The 27261-nt window shown below is 45.3% G+C and overlaps 1 protein-coding gene and 1 long non-coding RNA gene across 2 annotated transcripts in view; one reads left to right on the top strand and one right to left on the bottom strand.

Annotated features, from left to right (window-relative positions):
• The window catches only part of LOC113243525 (uncharacterized), a 76199-nt gene that overhangs the window by 10114 nt on the left and 38824 nt on the right, over positions 1–27261 (top strand). The window contains exons 2-4 of the long non-coding RNA XR_008960150.1: positions 7390–7441; positions 24452–24688; positions 25341–25580. This is a non-coding gene — a long non-coding RNA (uncharacterized LOC113243525). The remainder of the gene's footprint in view (positions 1–7389; positions 7442–24451; positions 24689–25340; positions 25581–27261) is intronic.
• Positions 1598–12193, bottom strand: CXCL17 (C-X-C motif chemokine ligand 17). Its single transcript, XM_026482222.3, has 4 exons — positions 11933–12193; positions 3958–4038; positions 3222–3323; positions 1598–2526 (listed from the first exon to the last, which is right to left on the bottom strand). The coding sequence occupies exons 1-4, from the start codon at positions 12009–12011 to the stop codon at positions 2429–2431; spliced, it is 360 nt and encodes a 119-aa protein (XP_026338007.1). The 5' UTR covers positions 12012–12193; the 3' UTR covers positions 1598–2428.

Below are 27261 nucleotides of genomic sequence, written 5' to 3'. Positions count from 1 at the left end.
TCCTCATCTATCAAATGGGGCTGTTGATCTTTGTCTGGAAGGACTGGTGAGGGATCCCCAGAGGCAACCTGACATACTGGCAGTCCTTAGTTCCTCTTGACTGAATGAATGACCGCCTCTGGGAGGTTCAGTTCCTTGGCCTCAAACTCACCTGTGTCCCTGTAGTGTCTGTGATTCTGGCTGCCAGTTTTCTTCCCGTGTGCTGCTGTCCCACCATACCCTGATGCCAATTCATGTTTCCCCTTGAAGGCCAGCTTCATTCCCTGGGCCACTGTTCCACTCCTCTTGGCTGATGAACTGCTCTTCAGTGGAGACCCCACATCTGGTTCTGAGTCAGAATCTGTGACCCACTCATAAAACGTCCTCCACTCTGAGGCTGGTCGCTGTGCGGATATTTGGTGGAGTTTTGATAGAAATCCCCACTCGGTCGAAGATCTAAATTGGGATTTGGCTCCTCGGGCTGGAGCTCTTTGCTGGGCTATAGGGTCTGACTGTCTCAGTCTCTCTTGGAATATAGATTCAGTCTGGACAGGTGATCCATTTTTGGGTCCAGGTCTAGGCTGGGATGGAGGTGTTGATCCAGCTTCCTGTTGAGCTGGAGGTTGCTGTGCTGGGCCAGGTTCTGGTTGGGCAACATGTGCCTCTCTCATTTCTGGCTCCTGTTGAGTTTCAGATTCTTTTCCTGGCCCAGGTCCCTGCTGTGAGGCAGCTTCCTCTTGAGAGGAGGGCTCCCGGTGCATGGGGGGTGATTGCTGTGGTGCAGGCTCCTGTGGGGCAAGAAGTTTCTGCTGCAAAGCTGAATTTTGTTGGGTGCTGATTTCCTGCTGGGATTCAGCTCCCTGTTGGGCAAGGGTCTCCTGCTGAGTGAGGGGTCTTTGCTGTGGAGCGGCCTCATGTGGAGTGCTGGGTGGCTGATGAGTCTTAGATGCTGGCTGGGCTGTGGCTGTCACTTTTGGCCCAGGCTCTGGCTGGGTGATAGGTGTCTGGGGTGGCTTAAGTTCCAAGTCAGGCCGAGATACTGACTTAGAACCTGGCTCCACTGTTGTTACTTCCCTCTCGGGAGGTGTTGCTCTCCCAGGTTTCATCCTTCTGGGCCCCCAAGGCCTCCTTTGTCACAAATCCCTCATTGATTCCTCATGATTGCACCTCCCTTTGGATTCTACTCCTTCATCCTGGCATCCTGGTCTTCCTTTTTAAGACAGTTGGCAAGTGGCACTGCTGACCTCCACTCCTGTGCCAAGTGATGCACTCTGGGCCTCCTGCTGTGGGAGGTGGGATTAGGAACAGGAGGAGGTTGTGTGCCCAGCACTCTCCTACCAGAGGGGAGGGGCTTGCCCTCTTGTGTCATAAATAGGACCCCACCCCACTTACCACTCAGTTCAAGTGTTTTTTCTCTTAAGGCAAGCACCCTAATTTAGTTCTTTGTTTCATCTGGGATGACAGAAGCCAGATTCTGGATGAGTGTTCCTTTTTTTTTTCCTCCCTCCCTTTCTGACTTTTCAGGAAAGGGTCAGAGGGGAGGCAGTCTATATACTGTTGTAATAATCTTTATTCTTTATTCATTCTTTCAAATGACTGTCAGTTTAATATCCTTCCATTATTGCTTTGATCATTTTATTTCCATGTTAAAAAAATGACATCTTCCCATTTTTACAGCTTGAAGCCTTTTTCAATGGCATTTGGGATCTTCCACACCATCTCTCTAGCCTCGAACTGTGGTTGTGAATATATGTTTTCTGTACTAGATTGGAAACTCACAGAGTACAATGACCACTAATGATAACGACGATGATGTTAGGAAGAATCATAAATACTAAAATCATTCTGTGTGTTGGGAGACTGTGCCAGGGTTTTTTGTTTTTTTAATCTACGTTATCTTTAGTAAGATCATGTTGGATTTGTTGCTATACCTGCTTTCTTTGCCCCACTTATCTCTTACCTCAAAAAGGTTTGTTAAATGGGTAGAAGAATAAAAAATTGGGCAGTGGAGAGGAAGAGTGAGGCTGGTGGTGGGGAGAAGTGTGTGTAGAATCTGGGTAGAGTTTGCAGTAAGCAGGCTAAGGTGGGGATGGAATGAGTTGCCAGACCCCATTTGAAAGAAATGATTTTGACTTACTTCTTTTAAAAATATTTATTGACTTCTGTTTGCTACTTGCCTGGTTATATTTAAGGTTATTTGGGACCAGTTAAGAAACCCGGGTTTCCAGGTTTCTTTCAGGTAACTAAGCTTAAGCCCGGGAAGGGGGGGCGCCCAGGAAAAGACTGACAAGAGAAGAGGGAGCAATAATCTTGGGGAAAATGCTTTGTGAGAACACTGGAGTGGGGAACAGGGAGGGGGAGCCGGAAGTGGGAGAAAAGCATCCTCTAGGTGAGCTCACTAACATCTTGACTGAGAATGTTGCATTGGGAGAGCGAGCCCTCAGAGCTCCTATAAAGGCAGAGCAAAGCTTGCTAGCTGACATTGTTTGAGAAATTCCCGGCAGGCTCTGGAGTGCTTGTTTGGCTTCCTGTGGTGCCTTTGGTGCCCTAGGGTGAAAATAAAGATTAACGTTAAAAACGTTTAAAAAAAAAGTTTTAAAAATTTAATTTTTATGAAAGCTTTAAAATGATATAAAAGTAAGATTCGTCCAATGGAAAAAATTTAAAAAATTTAAAAGTTAAAATTAAAAAAATATATTCTTCACTCCTCATTCCTCAGAGCTGGATGCTTAACCAACCGAGCCACCCAGGTGCCCCCCAAAATAAAATATTTAAAAATAAATAAATTTTTGATAGGTACTACCAAATTGTATTTTCTACCAGCAGCAATAACGATCTTGATTTATCTCATTCTTCATAATATCATAATTTCAATCAGTTTAATTTGCCAGTTTACTTTTTATATGACATATAAAAACTTCTCAAGGGAGGAACCAGATTCTATTTGACATCTTCAGAGATCAATGACCAGGTCCCCTGTAGTTCCATCTCCCTCCACTTTGATAAGCAATGGGCTTCTAAAATCTAAGAATTTTGTTGAAACTTTCTAGGATTAGGAAAATTGTATCCGCCTCCCTTCCTCTTCTTATTTCCTCAAGTTGACACTGAGTAGAAAGGGCTGAGAGGTGTGCTTATCTTGGTCTTCATTTCACTTCACTTGTCTGTTCTCAACCCCTGCTCCATCCCTAGTTGACTCCACAGAGTGACTCTGGTTTAAGATAGGTCATTCTTTTGAAACTTACTGGTTTTCTTCACACTGGCCTTGAACTGATCACAGGGACACTGCTTCTTTGGCATCTCAGGCACCGTCATGAGTTTTCTTTTAGGGGCTCTCAGGAACCAGTCTGAAATAACAGGTTGGTGCTTAGAGGGGAAGGTTAATATCTTTGAGAATAGGGAGTAGGGCAGGGTTTTACTTGCCATCTTTTTCAGACTGCAGTGGAGGTGGGAAGAGGGCTCAACACAGAACCGTAGGGATACCCAGTTATATGAGTACCAGGATTTCTGAGTTGTTTTGCTTGACCTGTATTGGCAAGCATTTGGTGGCAGGTTTGGAGGGGGCATCAGGATATCATTAAGGAGACCAAAAAATGAAGAGAAGATCTAGGCGTCTGCCTTTGACTGCCTTAACTTGGCCCAGCATTTTGCCTCTCTGATTTCAGTCTTATTTATGGCTAAACGAAGGTCAAAAACAAGATCAAAGGAAGTTTTTGGGAGGCAGCCCTCGGTTCTTGGGGAAGAGTAGGGGAGAAGGGGCAGCCAGAGATTGAGCCAGCTCCCCCTGGATCTTGGCAGGGTCCTGCTTTTGCTAGAGACTCAGGAAGAAGACAAGCATTGGTGCCACATGTGGTGGGCTGGTGGAGAAGGCAGTGGGTGAAGTCAGCTCAGAAAACATCTGTACTGACGTGTGGGGGGCGGGGGTGGGGCTCAGGGGAGAGAGTTGGATCGTGATGGTGCAGTGCTATTGTTGATACTAACCTTTGCACTCACATTCTTGGCCGCCTTCATGGAGCCACCTTTTAGAAGCCTGGCGATGGTCCCGTTGGCCTCTGGCGACCCCTGGTGGAAGGAAACACGGCCCGGCCAGACACCGGAAAGGGACAGGTCCAACAGAAATGGTCCCCCAGCATTGTGCTACCTGCATCAGTGGATTTTCCTTCCTCTTTTTTTTTTCAAAGATTTTATTTATTCATTTGAGAGAGAGAAAGAAAGAAAGAGCACAAACAGTGGGAGTCCCAGAGGGAGAGGGAGAGGGAGAAGCAGGATCCCCACTGAGTAGGGATGTCAGCTGGATCCCAGGACCCTGAGAACTGACCTGAGCTGAAGGCAGACGCTTAACTGACTGAGCCACCCAGATGCCCCTCCTTTGTTTTTTTTTTTTTTTAAGATTTTATTTATTTATTTGACAGAGAGAGAGAGACAGCCAGTGAGAGAGAGAACACAAGCAGGGGGAGTAGGAGAGGAAGAAGCAGGCTCCCAGGGGAGGAGCCTCATGTGGGGCTCGATCCCAGAACACAGGGATCACGCCCTGAGCCGAAGGCAGATGCTTAAAGACTGAGCCACTCAGGCGCCCCTTCTCCTTCCTTTTTTATTCAGGGATCTAGGGTACTTCAAGAGAGTATTTTAAATGGATAAGGAATTGAGGTTTAAAATCTGGCTTAAAGAAGAGCTTAGGTGGAGGTAGGTGGGAAAAGAATGGGTTTTGGGGCGAAGACAGGACAGAAGATGGGCATTAATCAAGACCTGACAGGGGCACCTGGGTGGCTCAGTTGGTTGAGCATCTGACCCTTGGTTTTGGCTCAGGTCATGATCTCAGGGTCATGATCTCAGGGTCATGGGATTAAGCCCTGCATCGAGCCCTGTGTCCAGCTCTGTGCTCCAAGTGGAGTTGGCTTGGGTTTCTCTCTCTCCCTCTGCCCCTCCCACCCTTCTCCTGCTCTCTCTCTCTTTCTCTCTCAAATAAATAAATAAATCTTTAGGAAAAAAAGAAAAGACCTAACAATATGCCCTAGCTCCAGCACACATTAAAATTCTCATGACTTAAAGAATGAGAACCAGGAGCAGATTATTCCATAATCTAGTCAGGATCTTCACTTGACCTTCAAGTTCTGTGTATTTGAATCCATAATCCCAGTTCAACTATAAAAGGATGGTATTTACCTTTGTGCCTCTGGAACAAATCCACTCCTCTTTTGGCTTCTACTCAAGTCTGTCTTATCACCTGATGCTGTCTTTTTCCCATTTTGTGATACCTAAAATATTTCTATGACAATCAAGAATGATGGTTGATAGACTTGAGATTCCGGGGCTAGAAGTGGGCCCAGATGATGCTGCTTTTGTATAGTAGTTTCTGATATTTCCTGTAAGAATTATTAGGCCTTCACATGGTTCCCTGTTGTATTTAAAGGCATCTCTCTTAATGCTCAGTTATATGTATAGTTTGTTGTTGTGGACTTTGTAGTTTCTGATATTTCCTGTAAGAATTAATTATGCCTTCACGTGGTTCCCCATTGTATTTAAAGGCATCTCTCTTAATATGTATAGTTTGCTGTTTGTTGTTGTGGACTAAATTGTGTCCCCCATTGTATTTAAAGGCATCTCTCTTAATATGTATAGTTTGCTGTTTGTTGTTGTGGACTAAATTGTGTCCCCCCAAATTCATGATGAAGCCCTAACCCCCAGAATGACTGTATTTGAAGATAGGGCCTTTAAAGAGATGACTGAGTTAAAATGAAGTCAAGTTAAGATGAAGTCATTATGGTGGGTCCTGATTCAGTCCCACTGGAGCCCTTATGAGAAGAAGAGATCTGGGGGTGCCTCGGTGGCTCAGCTATTGAGCATCTGCCTTCGGCTCGGGTCATGATCCCAGGGTCCTGGGATCGAGCCCTGCATCAGGCTCCCTGCTCAGCGGGAAGCCTGCTTCTCCCTCTCACACTCTCCTTGCTTGTGTTCCCTCTCTCGCTCTCTCTGCCAAATAAATAAATAAAATATTAAAAAAAAGAAGAGATTTGGGCAAAGAGATACCAGAGATGTGAGAAAATAAATTTCTGTTGTTTCAGCCCCCCATTCTGTGCTATTTTGTTAGGGCTTCCCCAGGAAACTAAAAATCTTTCTCCCACCGAGCTCAGTAGTCATTCAGCTACAAACGGCTGACACATGGTAGACACTTGGTAAATGTTTGTTCAATAAGCAAATGAACAAGTTGTCTGGAGAGGGCCCTTAGAGATCCTGTGGTTCAATCCCAGGCTCTTTCCCAGACTTGTGCCCTTTCTGCCACACAGATGGAAGGTGTTGCATCATTTCCCCAAGTGCTAGTTACAAATGTTCTCATGTGCTGTTTTGAGTGCTATTACAATAATTTAAACAGGCACACATAGCCCCTGCCATCTAAACTTTTCTAATATTTTACTCTCACCTGACCTCTACTTGTAGTTCCAGAGGAAAGCCACAGAATGCTATAGCCAGAGGGAATCTTGGTTGTTATTTAGTTGAATCTCTTTATTTAGTAGAAGTTTTTTCATTCTAAATGTAATATAGCTATATTAGAGGAAATTTGAAAAGTACGAAAAAAGGAATCTTTACTCTTACCATCTGGTGGTATTTTGGTATGTTTCCTGCATATGATTTTCTTTATACAGTGATAACCATAGTACATGAACAAGTTTCTTTTTGTTCACTTTATAAGCATGTTGCTATGTCATCTTCATAATGGACATTTTTATTAACTTTTTTTTTGAGAAAGAGAGAGAGTGTGAGTAGATAGGGGCAGAGAGAGAGAGAGAGAGAGAGAGAATCTCAAGCAGGCTCCATGCCCAGGCAGAGTCCTACTCAGGGCTGGATCCCACGACCCTGAGATCATGACCTGAGCTGAAATCAAGAGTCGGACACTCAACAAACTGAGCCGCCCAGGCACCCCCCTTTAAAAAAAGAATTTATTTATTTGTTTGTTTGAGAGAGAGAGAGAGTGCATGAGTTGGGGGAAGGGGCAGAGGGCGAGGGAGAAGCAGACTCCCCACTGAGCAGAGAGCCCAGTGACAACTCAGGGCTTGATCCCAGGACCCCAAGATCATGACCTGAGCCCAAGGCAGACACTTAACTGAGCCAGCCAGGTGCCCCCATAACAGACATTTTTAATGACTACATAATGTTCCCAATAAGCATATGAGCTCCAAATTATTTAACTGTTCACTCACTGCTGAATATTTAGATTGTTTTACTTTTGGATATTGACAATTTTCTTTATGTTTGTAACTGTTTTCCAAATGTTAGGTTATTGTCTTGGGCAAGATTTCCCAAAGTGGAATTGCTGGGTCAAAAGTTAAGAACAGTTTTATGTTTCTTGATATTATTACTAAATTGCTTGTAAAAGGGTTGTACTAATTAACTAAATCACTGTCCCTTTTTTTTCAGATGAGGAAACTGAGGCCCAGAGAGAGCAAATTAGGTGCCCAAGTTCACTAAGGTAATGGTGACCCATCTCAAGCTAAAACCCAGGTCCAAGTGTCTTAGTCTGTTGTTCTTTCTGCAGCCTTTACAACCCTAATTCCATGGTGTAACTTAAAATGAAGTTGCACATTCCTATAATAGTATGTTTCCCAAACCTCAGATATTTCTGGACCACCTTTATGATGCCTTCTGTAGCTTTTTCTTTAAACAGATTTAATTTACAAAACAGCCTCATCCTCTGCAATATTATCTGTGAGATTAGGGGTTTGATACATGTTTAGATTTTTTTCTAACATGCATTAACACAAACATAAAACTATTAAAGTAAAAGCTAATTTATGTCCTACTGAAAATCAATTTTGGAAGATATTGATATAGTGGAATAAGCATGAACTTTGCATCCAGGCAGACCTGGCATCAACTACCTGCTCTGTCACTTAACGATATAGTCTCGGCTTTGATCTTTGGTACTCTGGTTTATAAAACGAGATTAGTAGTATCCACCTTGGAGAATTAGGAATAAATGGGCTGCTGGAGGTGCCCAATGGCCAGTGTCCAAGTAGTAATAACCAATAATGATGGTTATTATTGTGGATATTATTGCAGACTTCTGTCACTCAGTCCCAAAGAGGGTGTCTATTGCTGGAACGTTAGGTTTGTTGCTTTCTGCTGACCTGTATGTGTAAAGAGGTTACTCCCACTTGTTAGGACTTGTGGTAGATCTATCATTTTGACCTCCCTGTTCCACTACATATTGACTTTATGATTTCGGGCAAGTTGTCTAACCTCTGTATTTCATTTACCTAATTTGTAAAATGGGGCTAATAATAGTCCGCTAGTGTGTGTGCGCATGCATCTGTTTCCTAGCTTTGTCCACTAGAGGGCCTAGAAGCACTAGCCCCTAGTAGCCATGGGCAATACCTTAGCGCCCACGGTTTGTGAATACCGTTCTCCAGTGAAAGGAACCGGAGCTCCTTGGAGAAACGGCTGATTCCAAGGCCAGGGAAGTACAAGATGCGCCTTTCTGAAGTATCAGAAAGTCCAGAACTGCTAAAAAATGATATGTTAAAAAGACAGAGAAGCCTACTTGCAGGACCTCTCAATAGTCAGTTTTGAGACAATATGAACAACATAATAAATAATGATAGTAATGGATTATAATCCATAAATGTCCATGAGTCTTTACTCATAGAAATAAATAATTCAATAAATAAATGGGAGAGAAGAAGCTTTTTCTTATAGTAGAATCCCAATTAATAAATGTAGAAGGAATGATGGAAATAGAAAATCACCATTTGGCTAATACCGTAGTAACATTTGTTGAAGGTGGGAATCATCAGTGGATTTTAAAAATTAGTGGGCAAAAGTCTGATGAGAAGAAACAGGCTCTTTGCATGGTCTTACAGTATCTCTCCACAAGATACTTATTAATTACAGTGGGAAAAAGAGTAGCTTTCTAGTAGAGAAACCTGACAGGCACCACCTTAAGCAAGTGTTCAAAATGAACATCATCAGTAGTTGAGAATGATCAGTATCATGGGCCGTCTGATGTGATGCATGGAGAAGGCACACGTGACTTCTGTGGTATTCTTGCCAAAAATGCATAATCTGAATTTATTCATGAAGAAACATCAGACAAACCAAAACTGAGGGGCTTTCTACAAATAACTGACCAGTACTCTTCAAAACTGTCAAAATCATGAAAGAAATGGAGGATGAGAAACTACTCTAGCCTGGGGAAAACCAAGGAGACATGACAGCTTTACTCAGTGTAGCATCCTGGATTGGATTCTGGACCAAAAAGGGACATTAATGGGGTGATTAGCAAATCTGAATATTACTACATTTATTAGTAGTATTATGTCAATGTTAATTTCCTGGTTTTGATAATCATGTTATGGTTATGTAAGATGTATTTGAAAAAAATTGGATGAAGGATATATGGGACCTCTGATTATTTTTATAGCATTTCTTAAGTCTGAAAAATGAAAAGTGAATTAAAAAATACATTATATATCTGTGAGGACATAATGAGGTAATATGTGTTAGAAATTGCCTGCCACATAGGATTGCTTAACGCATTTCAGCTATTATTGCAGATAACTTTATAGTTAATGATATTATAAGTAATAATCTATTATTATAAGTGATTTGTTTCCTAACATTTTCATATATTCTTATCTGTTCTCCCTCTCTGTGAAAAACACACTGTGCATGTATGTGGTTATTTTAAGAGATAAAGTAAGATCAGATTTTATTTTGAGAATTGGGGGGGGATGGGAAGGTGAGGGATGTTGTTTCCTCTAGCCAGAGGGGTGCTGCAAACCTGTGTTTGGCCGGGAGACTGGGATGGAGCCGGAAGCGGCTGTAATAGCGACCTGGCGGCAGAGCGAGCTTTCCCCAGTTCATAGCCACTGTGCCTTAGGAGCTGCTTGAGATATTTTCCTCAGGCCATTTATTGAATCCTTGCTAGGTACACATTATAGATCATTTAATATTCACAACAATTATGTGTTCTAAATGGTATTTTACTCATTTTAAGATGGTAAGACGGGCTCCAAAAAGTGAAACAGCTTGCCTAATTTGCAAAGTAAGGGTGGAACAAGGATTTGGATCTAGGTTCGCTGGGCTCCAAGGCCGAGTCTACAGGTCTAGGTAAGTCTAAACGTGTAGCCAGGTTTGAGAACTATTGCTATAGAGCAGGGGTTCTCAGCTGGGAGTGGTTTCCCCCTCCAGGGTACATCTGGCAACATCTGGAGTTAACTTTGTCTGTCTTAACTGGGGCCAGGGGTGGAGAAGCTGCTATTGGCATCTAGTTGGTGGAGGCCACACAGATGCTGGTGAACATCTTACAATACACAGAACAGCACCCTACAGCAAAGAATTGCCCAGCCCCAAATGTTAATAGAGCTGCTATCAAACCCAGGTGTAGAGTCTTTTAAGGGCAACGTTTTGAACTTAGAAACCTGAGCATTTATTCTTTCACTTAGCAAATATTTACTGAATACTATACTGGATAGTGTGAGGGATATGGAAGCAATATACCAGATTGTGCCACCAAGGAGGTTACAGTCTAGAAGGGCAGGGGTGGAGGTAGGAAAGGCACACCAATACCTTCAGTATAAGACAGACTATGACAAGTGCAAAGAAAGAGTCAGGTTTGGACTAAGCATATTCACAGGACGGAGGGCTCATATCTGGTCGAGAGAGGAATCAGGGAGGCTGTGAGGAGGCGTTGGTTTCTGAGCTGAGTGTATGAGTGAATGTAAGCTAGTGGGAAAGTACAAGACCCGTTCAGGGAACAGCCAACAGTCTAGTTTAGGTGGAGCACAGAGCATTTGTTAGTTATATGGGTGGATTGAAAGACAGGCTGTGGTTAGAGCTTTGAATCAAGGGTGAGGACTCTAGTCTTGGTGTCTGTGACAATGATGGAAAAGCCTTCCCCTCCAGATTGGCAGTCTAGGTCCTAGCACTATGGGGCCCAGCACCTCCCAGAGATCTCTTTCTACAAGGGAAGGGAAGTTTAAGATTGGGGTGGAGTAAGGTGAACTTCTGATTTTAAGGATCGAGTTGTTGTTAAATATGTAACAAAGCTATTTTACCTCAAAGTAGTCCTTGGGGAGTTGGTTCTCTCGAGTAGAGAGATACATGAGGTGAGCTCTCTCTGCATGGTTGTTCTGCTGATGGCAAAGACATCACTGAGATGTAGTGAAAGCTGGAGCTGATTTGGAGCCTCTAACCTAAGGCCTGCTTCCCAACAGGTGAGTTTAGTATGGCTAAAGCTTCCAGTATGGATACTATCTGGTGATACGCTTTTTCTAGTTTATTACTTTACCATTAAATAGCATTAACGATTATTGGTGGCATTCTGGTGCACTATGAAGAACATAAGCAAGGACATCTTATCCCCCGTGAACGTACAGTTGCCTTCAACACCTTTACACCACCGTCACCAAGACTGGATCTTCTGGAAAGGGATTAGGGGCAGAAAGTAAGGGAGCAGATTTTTATTAAAACATTTTTTTGAAGATCTTATTTATTTATTTGACAGAGAGCACAAGCAGGGGGAACAGCAGGCAGGGAGAGAGGGAGAAGTGGACTCCCCGCTGAGCAGGGACCCCGATGTGGGATTCGATCCCACGACCCTGAGATCAAGACCTGAGCCAAAGGCAGACAAGCAACCGACAGCCACCCAGGTGTCCCAAGGGAGCAGGTTTTTATTGAGCCAGTATATATCTATATTTTGCTGGCTACAGTTTCAGACATTTTGATACCCACTATCTCATTTCGCTCTCACAACACTCTTTGGATGTAAGTATAGTCTTCCCCTTTTTGTAAATGAGGAACCAGGCATTGACAGAAGCTAAATTGTCCCAAATCTCTGTAGCTGGAAGGGGCTACATTTCAATGCATGGTTGTTTTTTTTTTGGGGGGGTCATATTTTCTTCTCTGTTTTGCCACATTTTCTCCCCCCTGTTTCCCCTTTATAGAAAATTAATCTTATTACCTGGATTTGGGCTGCTAGAGACCACAGGCATCAGCATTAGTGGCAGCAACAGAAGGAGAAAAGAGATTAGAATTTTCATTGCGACTGTTGGTGCTGCTGTGAGTGCTGCTGTGAGTCACTTGAAGAGATTCTGGAGGGTTCCCAGTTGGAGGCTCCGGATGTCTTCCTTGGGATGGCGGTCTGGGCTTTAATCCCTGGCCAGTGTTCGCATTAGAGGGCCAGAACAGCTAAGTGACGCTGACCTTGTTAGGTAACAGGTTTACAGGAATCTGGGAGGAAAAACTGGCCAAACAAAAGAAATGAAGCATTCTTAAGAACACAAGAAGCTGACTGACAGCTTGGCAGCCAATACTGGTTCCCTCCCCTCCTCCTCCCCCGCTCCCTACCCCCCAGGGTGCTATGATTTCTTCCCCAAATCTTTTGCTCTTTGAATTTCCTTATACCTTTTGGTGATGCTTTCTAGCTTATTATCGGGCAGGAAAGCAAGTACTAAGGGTCGGCAGAAGAGAGGATGACATGGTCTGTTTCCCCTCTGTCCTCCGGGCCCCTGGAGCAACAGGAGTGTTGCTTGAGAAGTTGCCCCGTCCTCACTGTGTTTACAATTTCCTCCCAATTCTGGGGCCACATAAGTAAAGTGGGAAGCAGAGAGGACTGAAGAGGAGAGGCTATTTCTCTCTTGGTCAGAACATTGCCCCTGAAGCAGTGCGTCAAACTGGGCCTCCTTGTTTTTCATCAGGAAGGTGGCTGTGGCTTAGTTGCTCCAGACTAAAGGAGAAAGAACTGGGTTGGTGGAAGACCCCCAGGACTTCAAGTCCAAGAAGTTTTGAGAAACAGGAACCACAGGAGGGAAGGAGCCCTTAAAGGGTGTTTGCCTGCGCTGTTGGGGTTGTTGGCTCCAGACCTTGTTTGGAAATAGCCCAAGGCAAAGGAAGAAGGTAATACTACTTGGAGTAACGATTAAGGGTTACAGAACATCAGTACTTACTAAACTTGACTCATTTCAGAGACTTTGGGAAATATACTCAAAGAAAAAGGAGAGACGGGCTTGAATGCTGACTGATAATTTGCGGGGGCTGAGGGAAAGGTTAACAAGGAAGTCCTCCCTGGCAGCGTCCAGGCAGGAGTGAGAACAGGTGGCGTGATTGTTTGACCTAAGAGGAGGGGAGAGGCAAGGCATGAGTCAAAAAACCCCTTTTGATTTCCGTATGATCATTCTTACCCTCTCAATTTTCAAATTATTGCTGCTTATCGACATGTTGGAGAGTAGATTATAGACTTTGTACTACAAAGTTTATAAAGGACCTTCAAGAGGCAGGCACAACAGGGATTGGCCTCCAGTTGAAGGCTTGGGCTTGGTCCTAGCTTGGTCTGATATAAACCACGGATGTGGTTTCTCTGGAAAATTCTAACAATGGTCTCTGTCCTCAGGAGGCTCAAATCTAACCAGCGAGATGACATATATTCATAAAAACCTAGAGATGGAACTGGAACCAAACTCCAGAAGTGGCAGGAGTTCACTGTGGGCTCAGAGTCGCTCAGGGGACCCTGGGTTAGGTGGAGCTTGGATGGGGTCTTGCTGGTAGGGTAGGATTTGTGTTGGTGGAGGGCAGAGAGGAGGGGAGTGCAGAAAGGAGCATAGAGCTAATTGGATGGGGATCTTTGAGGGGAGTGGGGGGTGTTATTATTCGTTTTCGTGTTCCTGAACTTATGTAGGGCCTGGCACTTTGGGAGTACTCTATCAATGTTTGTTGAGTTAAGCGATATTCTCGTAACACTTTAACTAGGCCTGGTATGTTAGGAAGCATGTGAAAAGTGGAGTCCATTATCAGAAAGAAAATTTCACTGATGAATGGTCACGTATCATCAAGGGACCTGGTGGGAGTGCTTTCCTTTGCCCACTGAGTTATCTGTCAGTCCGCTCGCAGGCTGTTGTGGTGGTCAGCGAGCCACTTAGCCTTCCTCCTGGTCCCCTCAGTCCTGGCTCCCTGTCAGTTCCCTATGTCTGGTTTTCTCCTCCAAGGACTTGGGGTGGGGGGGTTGCGTCCTGGGTACTGCGGAAGGGGGCTTTGGGTCCTTCAGGCCCATCGATATAAAACAACCCCAAGATAAACAGACTTTTTTCTTGTTAATATTGACAACCACTTAGAGCCCATCTTGAGAACATTATTTGTTTCAACATAGCCTCTCTGCCTTACTAAGCTCCCCCTTCAGGAAGGTGGTAAGGGAAAAGTGGGGAGAAAATACCATTCTGCTCCTTTTTGGTTTCCTGACTCCACAGTGTACTTAGTAGACATTCAGAAATGTTTGTTGATCGATTCCATGATTCATGCTGCCCTAATAATCATTTAGTCATACATATATTCAGTAGATCATGTGCCTGGTTTGCTAGGTGGTAGCTACCAAGAAGAAGGTGTGAAGCTGTCTCTGAGGGGCTCTCACTAAATATAGAGACCCACTAGGGGCTCACCTAACTGCTCCATTTCACAGAATGGAAATTAAAGCACAGGGAAGTTATATGATTTGGGTAACATTATATAGTTCTGTTAGCCTCAAAGCCACAGGACTAACACTCAAGTTTCCTGATCTGCTAGAATTTCTGTTCGTGTGGCAGCTGTGGTGAGCTTTAACAGGAGAGAGTGGACCTTCAGAATGAGCCCACAAATGCCTTGAATTAACCAGAATGAAATGGCTGGCCCAACTATGACCATCTGGGACATTTGCATTATTACTGTTTTTTTTTTTTTCCACTTTGAGCTTGAAATGAGCAAAACTGAGCCCAGAAAACAAGAGTGGAAGATTTTCACAGGGGCTTGTTGGGGTGGCCCTCAAAAGTCTGTGTCTACCTCTATCGAGGTGTTTCCCACTGAACTGTGATGGTCTGGCTTTGAATTAGGTTCCGTCCATAGCCCAGAGCTCAGTGAGGGCAGAGCCCGGGTCTGGTTCATCTTTGTGTCTCCAGCGCATAGTACATAGTCTAATAAATATTTCTTAAAAAATAAAACTGAATATGGGGCTCCTGGGTGGCTCAGTCAGTTGAGCGTCCAACTCTTGATTTTGGCTCAGGTCATGATCTCAGGGTCATGAGATCTAGCCCCTAGTTGGGCTCTGTGCTCAGCAGGTATCTTTTTGAGAGTCTCTCCCTCTGCCCCTCTCCCCTCTTTCTCAAAATAAATCTTTTTTTTTTTGAAGATTTTATTCATTTGAGAGAGAGAGAGCACAAGCTGGGGGAGCAGCAGAGGGAGAGGGAGAAACAGACTCCCTGCTGAGCTGGGAGCCCAACATGGGGCTCCATCCCAGGACCCTGGGATCATGACCTGAGCGGAAGGCAGACGCTTAGCCATCTGAGCCGCCCAGGCGCTCCTCAAAATAAATCTTCTCAAAAAACTGTAAAGTATACACCAACAGAGGTGTGGGGTGACTGAGCCGCTGCACAAGTAAGAAGAACCAGTGTCGTCACATCAGCTGATGTGGCTTTCTAATACGGGTCTAGCACCCAGAATGGGGAAGCATGTGGTCCTGTGGCTCTGCTGCTCTGGTTAGAACACTCCTAGAATACTGAGTTTCCGCTATGCTGGACACACTTCGCTGGCCCACTGGAAAGGGACAGAAGAGTGTAGGGACTTCAGGATTGTCATTTGGGAGAGGTCTGTTTTGTGAAAAGGTGTTAGGTGTGTTTCAGGGCTGACAGACAGTAGGACTCGGACTGGTGAGTGTGCAGCAGACACATTCAGCTCAGGATGAGAAAGAGCTGTCACAGCAAAGTAAATTTCCTTGGAAAATTACAAGTTTACTGACGGAGTTCAGGCAGAGGCTGGATGTCTGAAAATGTGTCACAGTAATTTTTTGTTGTTTTTGAAGGTTACAAGGGCAGAGCTTGGCTTGGAACCCAGCTTCCCCACTAATACATTTTATTACGTATTATAAAAGCTACCCTTTGAAATGTGACATTACTGTATGGTGCAGGCTGATGTCTGTCTGACAGCTGCTTCCGGTCATTGTGGGTGGTTGTGATTCTCTTAGTTAATCTTTGACTTGGACTTCACCCCCTCTGCCAACCCCCACCCCCTTCACTGGTGAGAACAGTGAGTTTTAGTGCATTTACTGGTAACGGCCACAAGATGGCAGCGCTGCACCACTGGTATTTCCTGAGACCCCCTACTCAGGCCTGGACAAGTATGTAGGTGTGTGTTGGGGGGGGGGCGGCGGTGTTAGAATGAGGGAAAAATGAATGAAAAAATGAATTAGACACAAATGAAGTGAATAGGTAATTTTTTTCCCCTGTCAAGTGACAGAGTTGAGGTGAGTCTAAAACCACTGCATTTTTAGAACTGGAACGCAGTTTTTTTTTTTTTTTTTTTTTTTTTTTCAAATAAAGATTTTATTTATTTGAGAGTGAGCATCTGCGCACATGAGTGGGGGGAGGGGCAAAAGGAGAGGTAGGAGCAGACTCCCTGCTGAGCGTGCGTCTCCAGACGGGGCTGGATCCCCGGACCCTGAGATCATGACCTGAGCCGAAGTGAGATGCTTAACCCACTGAGCCCCCCAGGAGCCCCTGGAACATACTTTAGAGAAGGGTCTCAAACCTTAATGTGTTTACAGATCCCCTTGTTTAAATACAGGAATGATTCCTCTGGTGGGGCCTGAGATGCTGCATTTCTTTCTTTCTTTCTTTTTATTTATTTATTTATTTATTTATTTATTTATTTATTTATTTATTAGACAGAGATAGAGACAGCCAGCGAGAGAGGAAACACAAGCAGGGGGAGTGGGAGAGGAAGAAGCAGGCTCATAGCGGAGGAGCCTGACGGGGCTCGATCCCACAATGCCGGGATCACGCCCTGAGCGAAGGCAGACGCTTAACCACCGTGCCACCCAGGCGCCCCGAGATGCTGCATTTCTAATAAGCTTCTGGACGATGCCGGTTGCTGCTGGTTGGTGGGCCACACTTTGTGTAGCAAAGCTTTTAAAGGTCATTTAGGGATGAGGTCTCACTTCTCCTGATTTATGGGTGAAGAGAAACTGAAGTCCAGAGAGAGTATGTAACTAGCCTAACAAAGTCATGACTTTAGCGTGTAACTTTTTGCATTTAAACCCAAGCTTCTGACTCTTAGTCCATTTCTCACTCCACTCTATTGTGTGGCCCCCTTTACTGTTGTTAGTGGCATCTTTTTGGTATAGGAACCCAGAACCCTGATTTTCGCCACTGTCCCCTTTGGTCTTTGCTCAAGGCATTGCTTTGGTTACTCTCTTACTCAAAATCTTGGGTGGCTCTTGTGTAACTACAAGATCAAGTTCAAATGTCTCTGTCTAGTTTTCATGCTGTACCACATGTGAATAGCATATGTATGGCACTTTGGCAAGCTTACCTAGGTTCCCTGTTTCTTTATCTTATTTTCCCACCATACTTCTCCCTGCTCATTCCTGTTCCCTAAACATACCAGGTTCAGTCTTCTCTCAGTGGCAGTGCTATTTGCATGGGCTTTGGAGTTAGACACACCTGCTTGTTAATCCCAGATCCATCACTGACCTTGGCAAGTTATTTAATCTTTCTGAGGATTGGCATCCTGTGAAATAACCCCAAGCGATGGTTGGGAGGATTAAATAAAACAACGCGCAAACCCCCCTCATTCCTGAAATCCCCCTCCAAATTAGCATCTCCAGTGGTGCCTGACACCTGGTTCCCTGTGCTTATGTTTCTCATTGTTTCTGTTTCTCTAAGACTTAACCTTTCCCAGGCATTCCTGACCTAGTTGACCCCACCCTTCTATAAATTATTTCACCTAAGTATTAGCATCGAATTATGTGCCATCCTCTCAGTGAGACCCGATAGAGAGGCTTGAGGGATGCTTGGATTTGTAATAGTTGAGGGACAATTGAGTTACATCTTTTCGTAGTGCTCCCCGAGTGTCACAACTACCTTCTGTCACTTACTGCCTTGCAGCAGCTCCTCTGCACAAGCGGCACCAGATCCTGGTAGGTTGTGAATACTTCAGGGATAGTTCTCATCAGGGTCCTTTCTGCCTCTGGATTTGGGTTAAACTGGTGTTCCTCTGTGCATGTTATCGATGGCCCCTCCAAGGGAGGGGAATGAAATCTCTTTATGGAAACCTCAAGATAATAGCAGTAAGGAAGTTGAGCACAGTATAATTGCTTCAACAACCTGGTGACAGGAGATTGTGTACACTTTCCTATTTCATGAAATTTACAACAGCGTCCTTACTCACTTACTTCAGAAGAGATTAAGGACAAAGACCAAGTGGGGAGGGCAAGGTTGTTTAAGGGAGTTTGTGTAGCTCCGACTTAGATTCTGTGAATGGTCCATTCAACTGTACCTGGTAGTGCTCGTCTTTGTGTGTGTTCATGTATTTATATCACATGATTTATAACTTCTTCCCTCAGTGGCGATTAGGAGCTCACATCAGGCTCATGACAGTAAAATTATACGATGTGTGCCTTCTCTGCAGCAAAGGCTTCCTGAAGTCTGGAGAGAAACTAGACCAGCAGAGCTGGACACTTTACTTAGCATCCTGCCTTCTTTTTTTATTGGACAGCAATCTGCTCACCCATCACTTTCTCAATCAGGGGATTTTTGGTCTTTCCTTTCCCCTACCATGGGTCCATGCCAAAGTCCAAACATATTTATCTCATGCCTGGAACTGAGTGTTATTTTAAAAAGAGAGGCCTGAGGAATGGCTTCCTTAGTGATTTCCAGGATTCTAATCTTCATTGTCTAAGCTGGTGGTTTCCAGCCCTGGATGCTGGTTAGAATCACCTGCAGGGCATTTAAAACCTACCAATGCCTGTGCCTTATCCCCAGAGAGTCTGACTTGATTGGTCTTTGGTGTGGCCTTGGTATTGTAGTTTTTATTTTTATTTTTTAAAGATTTTATTTATTTATTTGAGAGAGAAAAAGAGAGAGACAGAGAGAGCACAAGCAGAGGGAGTGGCAGGCAGAGGGAGAGCGAGAAGCAGGCTGTCCACTGAGCAGGGAGCCCAACGCGGGGCTTGATCCCAGGACCCTGAGATCATCATCTGAGCCAAAGGCAGATGCGTGACCAACTGAGCCACCCATGTTCCCCAAGCATTGTAGTTTTTAAAAACTTCCAAATAACATAGTCGTTTTACAGAGAAACCTTAAGGAAGTGCTTGAAGTTAACATCACCAGTAATGGGAGCTATCAGTATCACGGGCCTGGTATGATGGACTTAGAAGGCACAGCATCATGTCTGTGGTATTCTTGCCAAAAGTTTAATCATGAGGATATATTAGATAAGCCCAAACTGAGGGTCACTTCACAGAGTAATTGGCCAATACTCTTAAAAATGTTAAGTTAATGAAGGTAAAAGAAATTCTTAGAAACTGGTCCAGATTAGAGGAGACTAAGGAGATAAAACCGCCAAATACAATGTTTGATCCTAGATTGGTTCCTAGTCCAAAAAAAGGACCTTAGACGAAAGGTTGATGGAATTTGAACAAGATCTATAGATTAGTTCATTGTATTATCAATGATAATTTATTGATTTTGATCATTGCACTGTGCTTATCTACAACATTAATATTTGGGGAAGTTGCGTGAAGGGTATATGGGAACTTGGACTATTTTTAGAACATTTTTGAAGGCCTGAAAGTAGGTCAAAATGAAAAGTTAAAAAAACAAAGAAAAAACCTTCCAGGAATTAATGAATTGCCAGAGTTGAGAACCACTTCCCTAGGTCATCTTGCTTAATACCGTCAGAGTTATCTTCCTGACAATTCTATTTTGTCACGTTTCTGACTTTCTTTAAGTTTGCCAGTTACTCCTATCATCTGGAGGATAAGTTTGGATTCCTTAGGCTGCCATTCAGAGCCCCCATAGCATGTCCCGCTCTGCTGCCTTGCTCAGCCTCCAGTTTACTTTCTTTCTTTTCTTTTTCTTTTTAAGATTTATTTATCCATTTGAGAGAGAGAGAGGGAGGGAGAGAGAGAGGGAGAGCATGCCCGTCAGGGAGCGGCAGAGGGAGAGAGAAACCCAAACTGACACCACACTGAGCTTGGAGCCCCGAAACGGGGCTTGATTTCATGATCCTCGAAACGGGGCTTGATCTGATGATCCTGAGATCATGACCTGAGCTGAAACCAAGAGTCGGACACTTAACTGACTGTGCCTCCAGGTGCCCAACAGTTTACTTTCTTGTGTCCGAATTTATTCTAATTCTTTCCCTTATTCCTATAATGCGCTTGCCTTCCTGCTCAGCCCCTGAATTATTGTTCACCCCAAAGCCCATCTCAGACCGTGTCTCTTCACTGAAGCCCTTTGTTGGAAACAGTCATTTTTCCTTTCTTTGAATTCTAGTAGGTAGGATGGTGTGGAGTGAAAACATGAGCTTTAGATTAAGAAATATGTGAGTCTGAGTCCTGGTTCCATTTTTAACCAGTTCTTGTAGAGGAGACAAGTGACTTGAAGTTTCGGTTTCTCATTTGCAAAATAGGGATAATAGCATTTACTTCAAAGGGCAATTCTGAGCATTAGATGAAGTCTAAACATAAAGGTCCCCAGCACCTAGGAGTTTGCTTCCTCCCTTGGTTTGTAGCTCAGCCGTCTTCAAAGGGATTGTGGGTGCAAAGGCTCTGCCGGTCTTTAAAAACATATTCGCCTCTGCTCAACACTGAGATGATAGACACTCCTGAGCTGAACCGAGTGCTTGGGGCTTTAAGAAATTCAACTGAGATGATTTTTTCCTGGAACCCAACTCAGTGAATAAGTGACCTATGGATAGAGGAATGTAACCCAACAGAGGGAGAAGGGAGGGACAATGGGTTTCTAAATGGGAGAGCACTGTGATGCCTCCCACACCCTCCTCTTTGCTCTCAGTCAGACAGCATTGAGGAAGTACAACTCCTTACTAAACTTCTTAAGGCATGAGTCCTGCCAAGCAGCCGTTACTAATCCATTCCGTGCCCAAGTGCTATGTATGGTCAGGTCCCCTGTGCAGTGAACGCTTTCCTCCCTTTTCTGCCCTCTCCACCCGCACAGCTCAGTGCTGGGTGCTCTGGTTTGGCTGCAGGCCCAGATCTCTAGTATTGCTCTGAGAAGACAAGCCTAGGAGGGGCAGACTGAGAAGGAAGTCAGATGCCAACAGGCATGGAAAGAGACAGGTGGGGCTGCCATTGTACAAAGGCCACAAGCTCTGGGTGTGTTTTATGACTGTTTCTGCATTTGGAATCTCCTCCCCTTTATGACCATTCCAAGAACTCCGTCAACCTCCTGCTAGCTCATTACATCTTCTCTCCCTAGTGCACCTCTTTTGTGGCCAGAGAATGGCTGTGCAAATAGTTGACAATTCAGTAAGAATGACTTTTCATGGGGACCAGGAACCTCACCCCATTTCTTCCCAAAAGAGACTGAGGTTCATAAAAGCAAACTTTTATGAGGGATGTGCAATTGTGAGTGTGGTGTGAGGGAACAGGTGCATCAGGGAAAGGCAAGACAGGAAACAGAATGCTGACCATCAAATCCTGCAAATCGGGTCAGGGAGCAAAAATCATTATGAAAGGTAGATTTCATTCAGGAGACCTCCGAAATCTTAAGATAGTCACCTCCCAGATTTAATTATTAATATTTATTCGGGTAAATTACTTAACTTCTCTGTCTCAGTTTTTTTAATCTGTTAAAACAGGAATGATAACATTCGTGGGATTTTTTTGGTGAAGACCGTAGCTACATAACAGTCCATAGGTTGGTGCCGGACCCATAGTGAGTGCTGGGTGGGTGTGAGCTCTTAAAATTATGGCAAGAGCCAGAGATGCCGCCCTGGTCACCTGGGTGGGGATGCACTTTTTAGCCAGGGTTCTGGCAGGCCAGCTGGAGATGAAAATGATAGGGGAGGTTAATTTCCAGGAGTAGAAGGATTGGGTCACAGTAACTCATGACCAACATTTTGGAAAGTGTCATAATCCAATGGCGGGATCCCCAGAGGGTGTGTGGCTTCTGTCACAATTATTTTCCCTGGGGGCCCATAATGTGTCCTAGAGCTCAGTGGTGTTGCTGGAAGCTGAGCCCAGAAGTGGGCTTTAGGGGACGTCTTTGCAAACAACATTCATCCTGCTGAGAGAATTCCCTGCTATGGCTGGGTACCGCTCCTGTCTCTGCACTATTGTTATTTAGGAGTAAAGAGAAGGACTGCAGAAGGATGAAATAAAGAAATGAATGTATAGATTCACAGGGCAGAATTGGAACTGGCACGTGTAAGTTACGTGGAATTCTATGGAAGTTTTATGTGAACATAAAAGGACTTCAAAGAACCTAGACTTTCCATATAAATACAGTGGCTGCCTTGAGTAGCTATCAAGATACCTAGAAGCACTGGCTCAGAGTCACAAGCGGTGTGGGTAGTGTGGCCTTCTTTGCTAAATAATGAGAAAGACAAAGGAGGAAACGGTAACAGGGGAGAGAAAGGAGAGAAAAGGGGGCGGCAAAGAAAAGGGTGGAAGGGATGGTTAGTGAGGGCTGTTCGCACTCCAGGCACCAGTTTACCTTACTCTGTCCCTGTCTTTTCCTCATGCAGTGAGCGCCATCCTTGTGCTACAGATGAGAGTAAAAGAGGCACAGGGAGGTGAAGTGACTGGTCCAGTGTCATCCAGCCAGTTAGCGACAGAGCTACTGTGTTTCACCTCAAAGCTTGTGCTCTTGCCTGTGTGTCAGAAGAAAAGTGAAAGAGAAGGAAGGCAAAGCAAATTTCTGTTGTAGAGTTTAGAAAAGGTGCCTGTGGTACACAGAGGGATGCCCTCCCCCAAAGGTCCAATCCTAACCCCTGGAACCTGTAACTGTTACTGAATTCGGCAGAAGGGACTTTGCAGATGTGCTGAAGTTGAGGATCTTGAGAGGGTAAGAGTATACTGGATTATCCAGGTGGGTCCACTGCGTCGCAGCGTCCTTGTACGAGAGAGAGGGAAGCAGGAGAGCCAGGATTGGAGCACCGCAGCGATGATGAGCAAGAGCCCACCAGCCATCGCTGGCTTTGAAGGCAGAGGGCCTGGGAGCCCCCAGCAGTGGGGTCAGTTGGAGAAGCAGATCTGCCTCCTGAACCTCCAGAAGGAATACCAGCCTGCCAACACCTGGATTTTATCCCACTGAAACCCATTTTGGACTTCTGACCCCCAGAAGTGTAAGAACTGGAAAAAGAAAGTATTTGGTCTTTGCATTCTGGAAGGTTACAGTCTGCCACCTGGAAAAAGACTGGAAGAAATATGTCTGAATGTTAAACAATGATTAAGTTTAGATTAGGCGGAAAATGAGTATGGGTGATAGTTATTTTCTTTTTTATACTTTACCTTAATTTTCAAAAGTAAAAACATTAACTATCATTACTCCAGGATGTTATAAATAGCCCCTCCTGGGCTTGGGGCCACACCAGAGCACCCAGCACTGAGCTGTGTGGGTGGAGAGGGCGAAAAGGGAGGAAAGCGTTCACTGCACAGGGAACCGACTCACCTCTGTACATAGCACGTGGGCACGGAATGGATTAGTGAGGGCTGCTTGGTTTGTAGGGTGTATTCTGATTGCCGGCTCTTCTCTGTTAACTTTCTCCAAAGCCCGTGCTTGCCTTCCTTCCTTCCCACCTCTACCCTCATCAGTCCATAGCCTCCATTTTCCAGAAGACTTATAGGCAGTTAATATGTGACCCCCAGACAAAGAATATCCATCTGGCCGAAACCCTAAAAAATCAATGTGCTGTGGGAGCACAGAGAGGGAAGCGTTCATCTGCCTGTGGGAGCCCCTTCAAGGTGTCTGAGAGAGCATGTCATTTGAGTTTGCTGAGGTAAGGGCAGGAGAAGGAAGGGTGTGAGAGGCGGAGGAACAGCTGGTGCAAGGGCAGGAAGGGAGAATAGTAGATCGCTCCCTCCCCCGCCCCCAAGCCTAGAAGCAGTAGACTCTGTCCTGAGGGTAAGCATGAGACTTTGTCCTTCAATCTAAATGGCCCATCACCTCAGTGGATCAAACCCAAAGGAACAAATCTCTAGGCATCAAGGAGTAAGGTCAGAGACCTGTTACGGGCGAACCAAGACACTTGGGCAACTCAGAATAGTATCAAGTAGCTTTGGACGTGGTATCTGGGGAGAATGTGCTCATGAAACATTTATTCTTTAGGGGCATCTGGGTGGTTCAGTTGGTTGAGCAACTGACACCTGATTTCAACTCAAGTAGTGATCTCAGGGTCGTGGGATCAAGCCCCAAGTCAGGCTCAGCACTCAGCTTGGAGTCTGGTTATCCCTCTCCCTCTGCTCCTCCCCCAGCTCATTTTCTCTCAAATACATACATACATACATACATACATACATACATAGAAATATTTGTTGTTTAAGGCTCAGGTTTTTCTGCTCTTTCCCTCCTGTTTCTTGCAGTACTGGGGTGGGCAGGGTCCCCCTGTCCTGTATACATGCCTAGTATTTTGCAGGAAGGGCATGTGTTTTCCTTTGTTGATGTGTAGCTAGCTCTGAGTTTTTTTGTTTTGTTTTTTGTGTTTTTTTTTCTTTCACCAGCAATTGAGGAAATGATAGAGTGGCTCCTTTTTCCACTAACAGTCTCATAATGGAGTCATCGAAATCTCATCTTGATTCCTCCACACTCCAGGGAGCCACGCCTCTTCCTGGTCCTCCTAGACCCTGGGGGACTAAGAGGCCCTGCAGAGCTCTATATGAGGGAAAACAAACACACAACAGAAAACAAAACCCAGGAGTGAGTAAGAACTGTTGCAGTTGCCTCTGTTTTCTTTTAAGGTATGTGTTCCTTTCTTCCTTCCCCCCTCCACTCTGATATTTGAGGGCCAAGTCCCCATCTCCGGGCACGAAACTGGTTTTCTTGCTGCTGTTATGGTTTGGTTCCACCCACCCAGACAATGGGCCTTTTTTTTCCCCTAGAGTCAAAGGCTCTAGTGTTTGGCCCTTGGAGTTCCAGTCTGAACTGGTGCCAAAGCTCCAGCCTTCCTGTTCTGTTCCTCCCAGGTCATCTGGGAATCTGCAGGCTTGTGGGGTACAGTAGGGAGTCCTGAGTTATGTCCAGAAAAAAGGGAAGATTATGGGAATCCCACACGGTTGTGCTTGGGAGAGTCTTCTAGGCCTCTTAGCTGAAGAAGCAGAATTGTGGGACTGGGGACCTGGGCCCTGGTGCTAGTGATTAAAGGTCTACGAGGAGCTTTGGCTATTAGAGCACAGGCCCCGCGGCTTGAACACCCTGGCCATGCCTTCCTTCTCTCTTCCTCCTTAAAGTCCATATCATCCCTTCAGGGCCCAAGGATCCACCATCAGATAAAATAAATTTGGCTGATGTCTGGGTGACAGGCGACATGTTCCCTGGGTGGCTGGCCTCTTCGGTTAGAGTGGAGTGGTGGATATTTTTGGCCTGGTCTTATTTTGGGTCTCTCTTTTGCAGTAGGAGGGGAAGGGCCCTCCCAAATTGTGCAAGTCTTGACAACCAGCCTAAGAAGTTTGGAGTCCTGTGAGTGGGGAACTACCAGAGGCTTTCAGTGGGAAGTGACCTGGTCAGATTGTATTTCGGGACACGTGCTCTGGCAGCTGGTTTGTTGCAGCTGCGGGGAGTCTGCCTAGGAGTCTGAGATCTGAGCTGGGAGTGCAGGGGCAGGAGATCCATTTGATGAACTGGCAGGCCTTGGTGAGTGACCAGAGCGGGTGATGGCAGGTGGGGAAAGCTGAAGATGACTCAGAGCGGAGTCTAGTTTGGGCTCTTGCGTGGGTCGGGTGCCATTAGCCCTGAGATAAGGATGAGGGATAGGCTGGCTTGGGACTGAGACGCTAACCACAGTTTTGGGTATGTTTGGATGAGATGCTTGTGGACTGTCCAGGTGGAAATATTATGGGCAGAGGGGAGAAGCTCTAGGAGGAGGCCAGGCGGGGGCCAGGAAGGGTGGAGGCAGCGACCGAGAAGAATCTTGCCCAGAGCTTGTCCCTCAGCTCTGCGTGCTCCCCTCAGCACAAGGCCATAGGTACGAAGGCCTGAGCACTATTCTCCATCAACCTTGTCTGTTGATCAGAGGGATTTTTCAGGGTTTCGGCCAGATAGATATTCTCCGTCTGGGGGTCACATATTAACTGCCTTTAAGCCTTTGGGAAAATGGGGGGTGTGGGTCGATGAGGGGAGAGGTGGAAAGGAGGGAAGGCAAGGAAGGGCTTTGGAGAAAGTTAATAGAGAAGAGTAGGCAATCAGAACACACCCTACAAAACACTTGACATTCTTCATAAAACATAAACGCACAATGTAAATTTAAACTTTCGTTGAGAGCCCAGCGTCCAGCGTCCTGGGGCAGAAGAGAGTGGTGAGACTAGCAGGGCACAGGGAAGAGGTAATTTAGGATTAAGCTAATAGTGAAGTGGCTAGCTCTAGAAACCCTATAGCTTAAAAGTTACTCAACCTGTCAACTTCTTGGGAGTAATTAGTTTTATATGTACGTATTGCAATATAAAATAGTACTAGCCAACAAATGTGGTATGCTTACTAATTATAGTACAACTGACAACTAGTAGAACAGCTAGTACCCAGCAAGTACCGTGTGCTTACTACCTGCCTGGCAGAGTGTGAAACACAGTAAATAACTAGATCACCTCATGTGCTCCCCATAATAACACATGTGGTGGGTACTTTTATGAGCCCTATTTTACAGATGCAGGGGCTCAAGTGCAGTCATCTGCCCAGCGCCCTGCAGCTCGTGTGCGAGAGCCAGAGTGAGGCCAGGTCTGGGGACTTCACCACCTGTGCTCTTAGCCACTTGGTGCCAGGCGGGGCAGTGAGAAAGTAGGACTTCTTTGAGATTCTGAGATGGTCCTCGAGCATCTGTATCAGAATTATCAGGGATGTTTGTTAAAAATTGAGATCGACGGGTCTCACCCTGCACCAACGGAGAGCAGAATTTCTCAAACACTGATAGTTGAGACTACTGAGTGGGGGCTGGAGGTCTGGGTTCTGGAAGGCAGTGGAATCTTGGCTTCTTTAGTCACCCGCTGTTTGGGTCTCGTCCCTCTGTGAATCGACAATGCGGTCTATGCTTGCTTTCTTCCTCTGGGCTGTTGGAGGGGCACATTCCATCTCGAGAATGGATGAAATCACGCTGACATTTATGATAGGGAGGCATTTGGAGGCAGCGTCCTTTATTCACATTTTCCTTTCACCCTTCATTTGCTTCTCCCCCTCATGGTGGGTTTCACTTCTCTGCCTGTCCCCCGGGGTGACTTGCCACCTGGGTGGAACAGAGGCTCGGGGAGGGCAGGGGAACAAGGGAGGGGCTCGGGGTTCTGTGGGGGCTGTGGCACTGCACGTAGAGCTCTCCATGCAGCTTAGC

The sequence above is a fragment of the Ursus arctos genome, unplaced genomic scaffold, assembly GCF_023065955.2.
Source record: "Ursus arctos isolate Adak ecotype North America unplaced genomic scaffold, UrsArc2.0 scaffold_19, whole genome shotgun sequence".
NCBI lineage: Eukaryota > Metazoa > Chordata > Mammalia > Carnivora > Ursidae > Ursus > Ursus arctos.
The sequence above is the reverse complement of the archived record's forward strand: the minus strand, read 5'-3'. Positions and strand labels throughout refer to the sequence as shown.

Coding starts and splice junctions, on each gene's coding strand:
- CXCL17 (XM_026482222.3), bottom strand. CDS start 12,011: ATGAAAATTCTAATCTCTTTTCTCCTTCTGTTGCTGCCACTAATGCTG. Junction 4,039..11,932: donor CTCTAGCAGCCCAAATCCAG/GTAATAAGATTA, acceptor TCCTTCCACCAG/GGGTCGCCAGAGGCCAACGG. Junction 3,324..3,957: donor CCAAGAATGTGAGTGCAAAG/GTTAGTATCAAC, acceptor CTGTTATTTCAG/ACTGGTTCCTGAGAGCCCCT.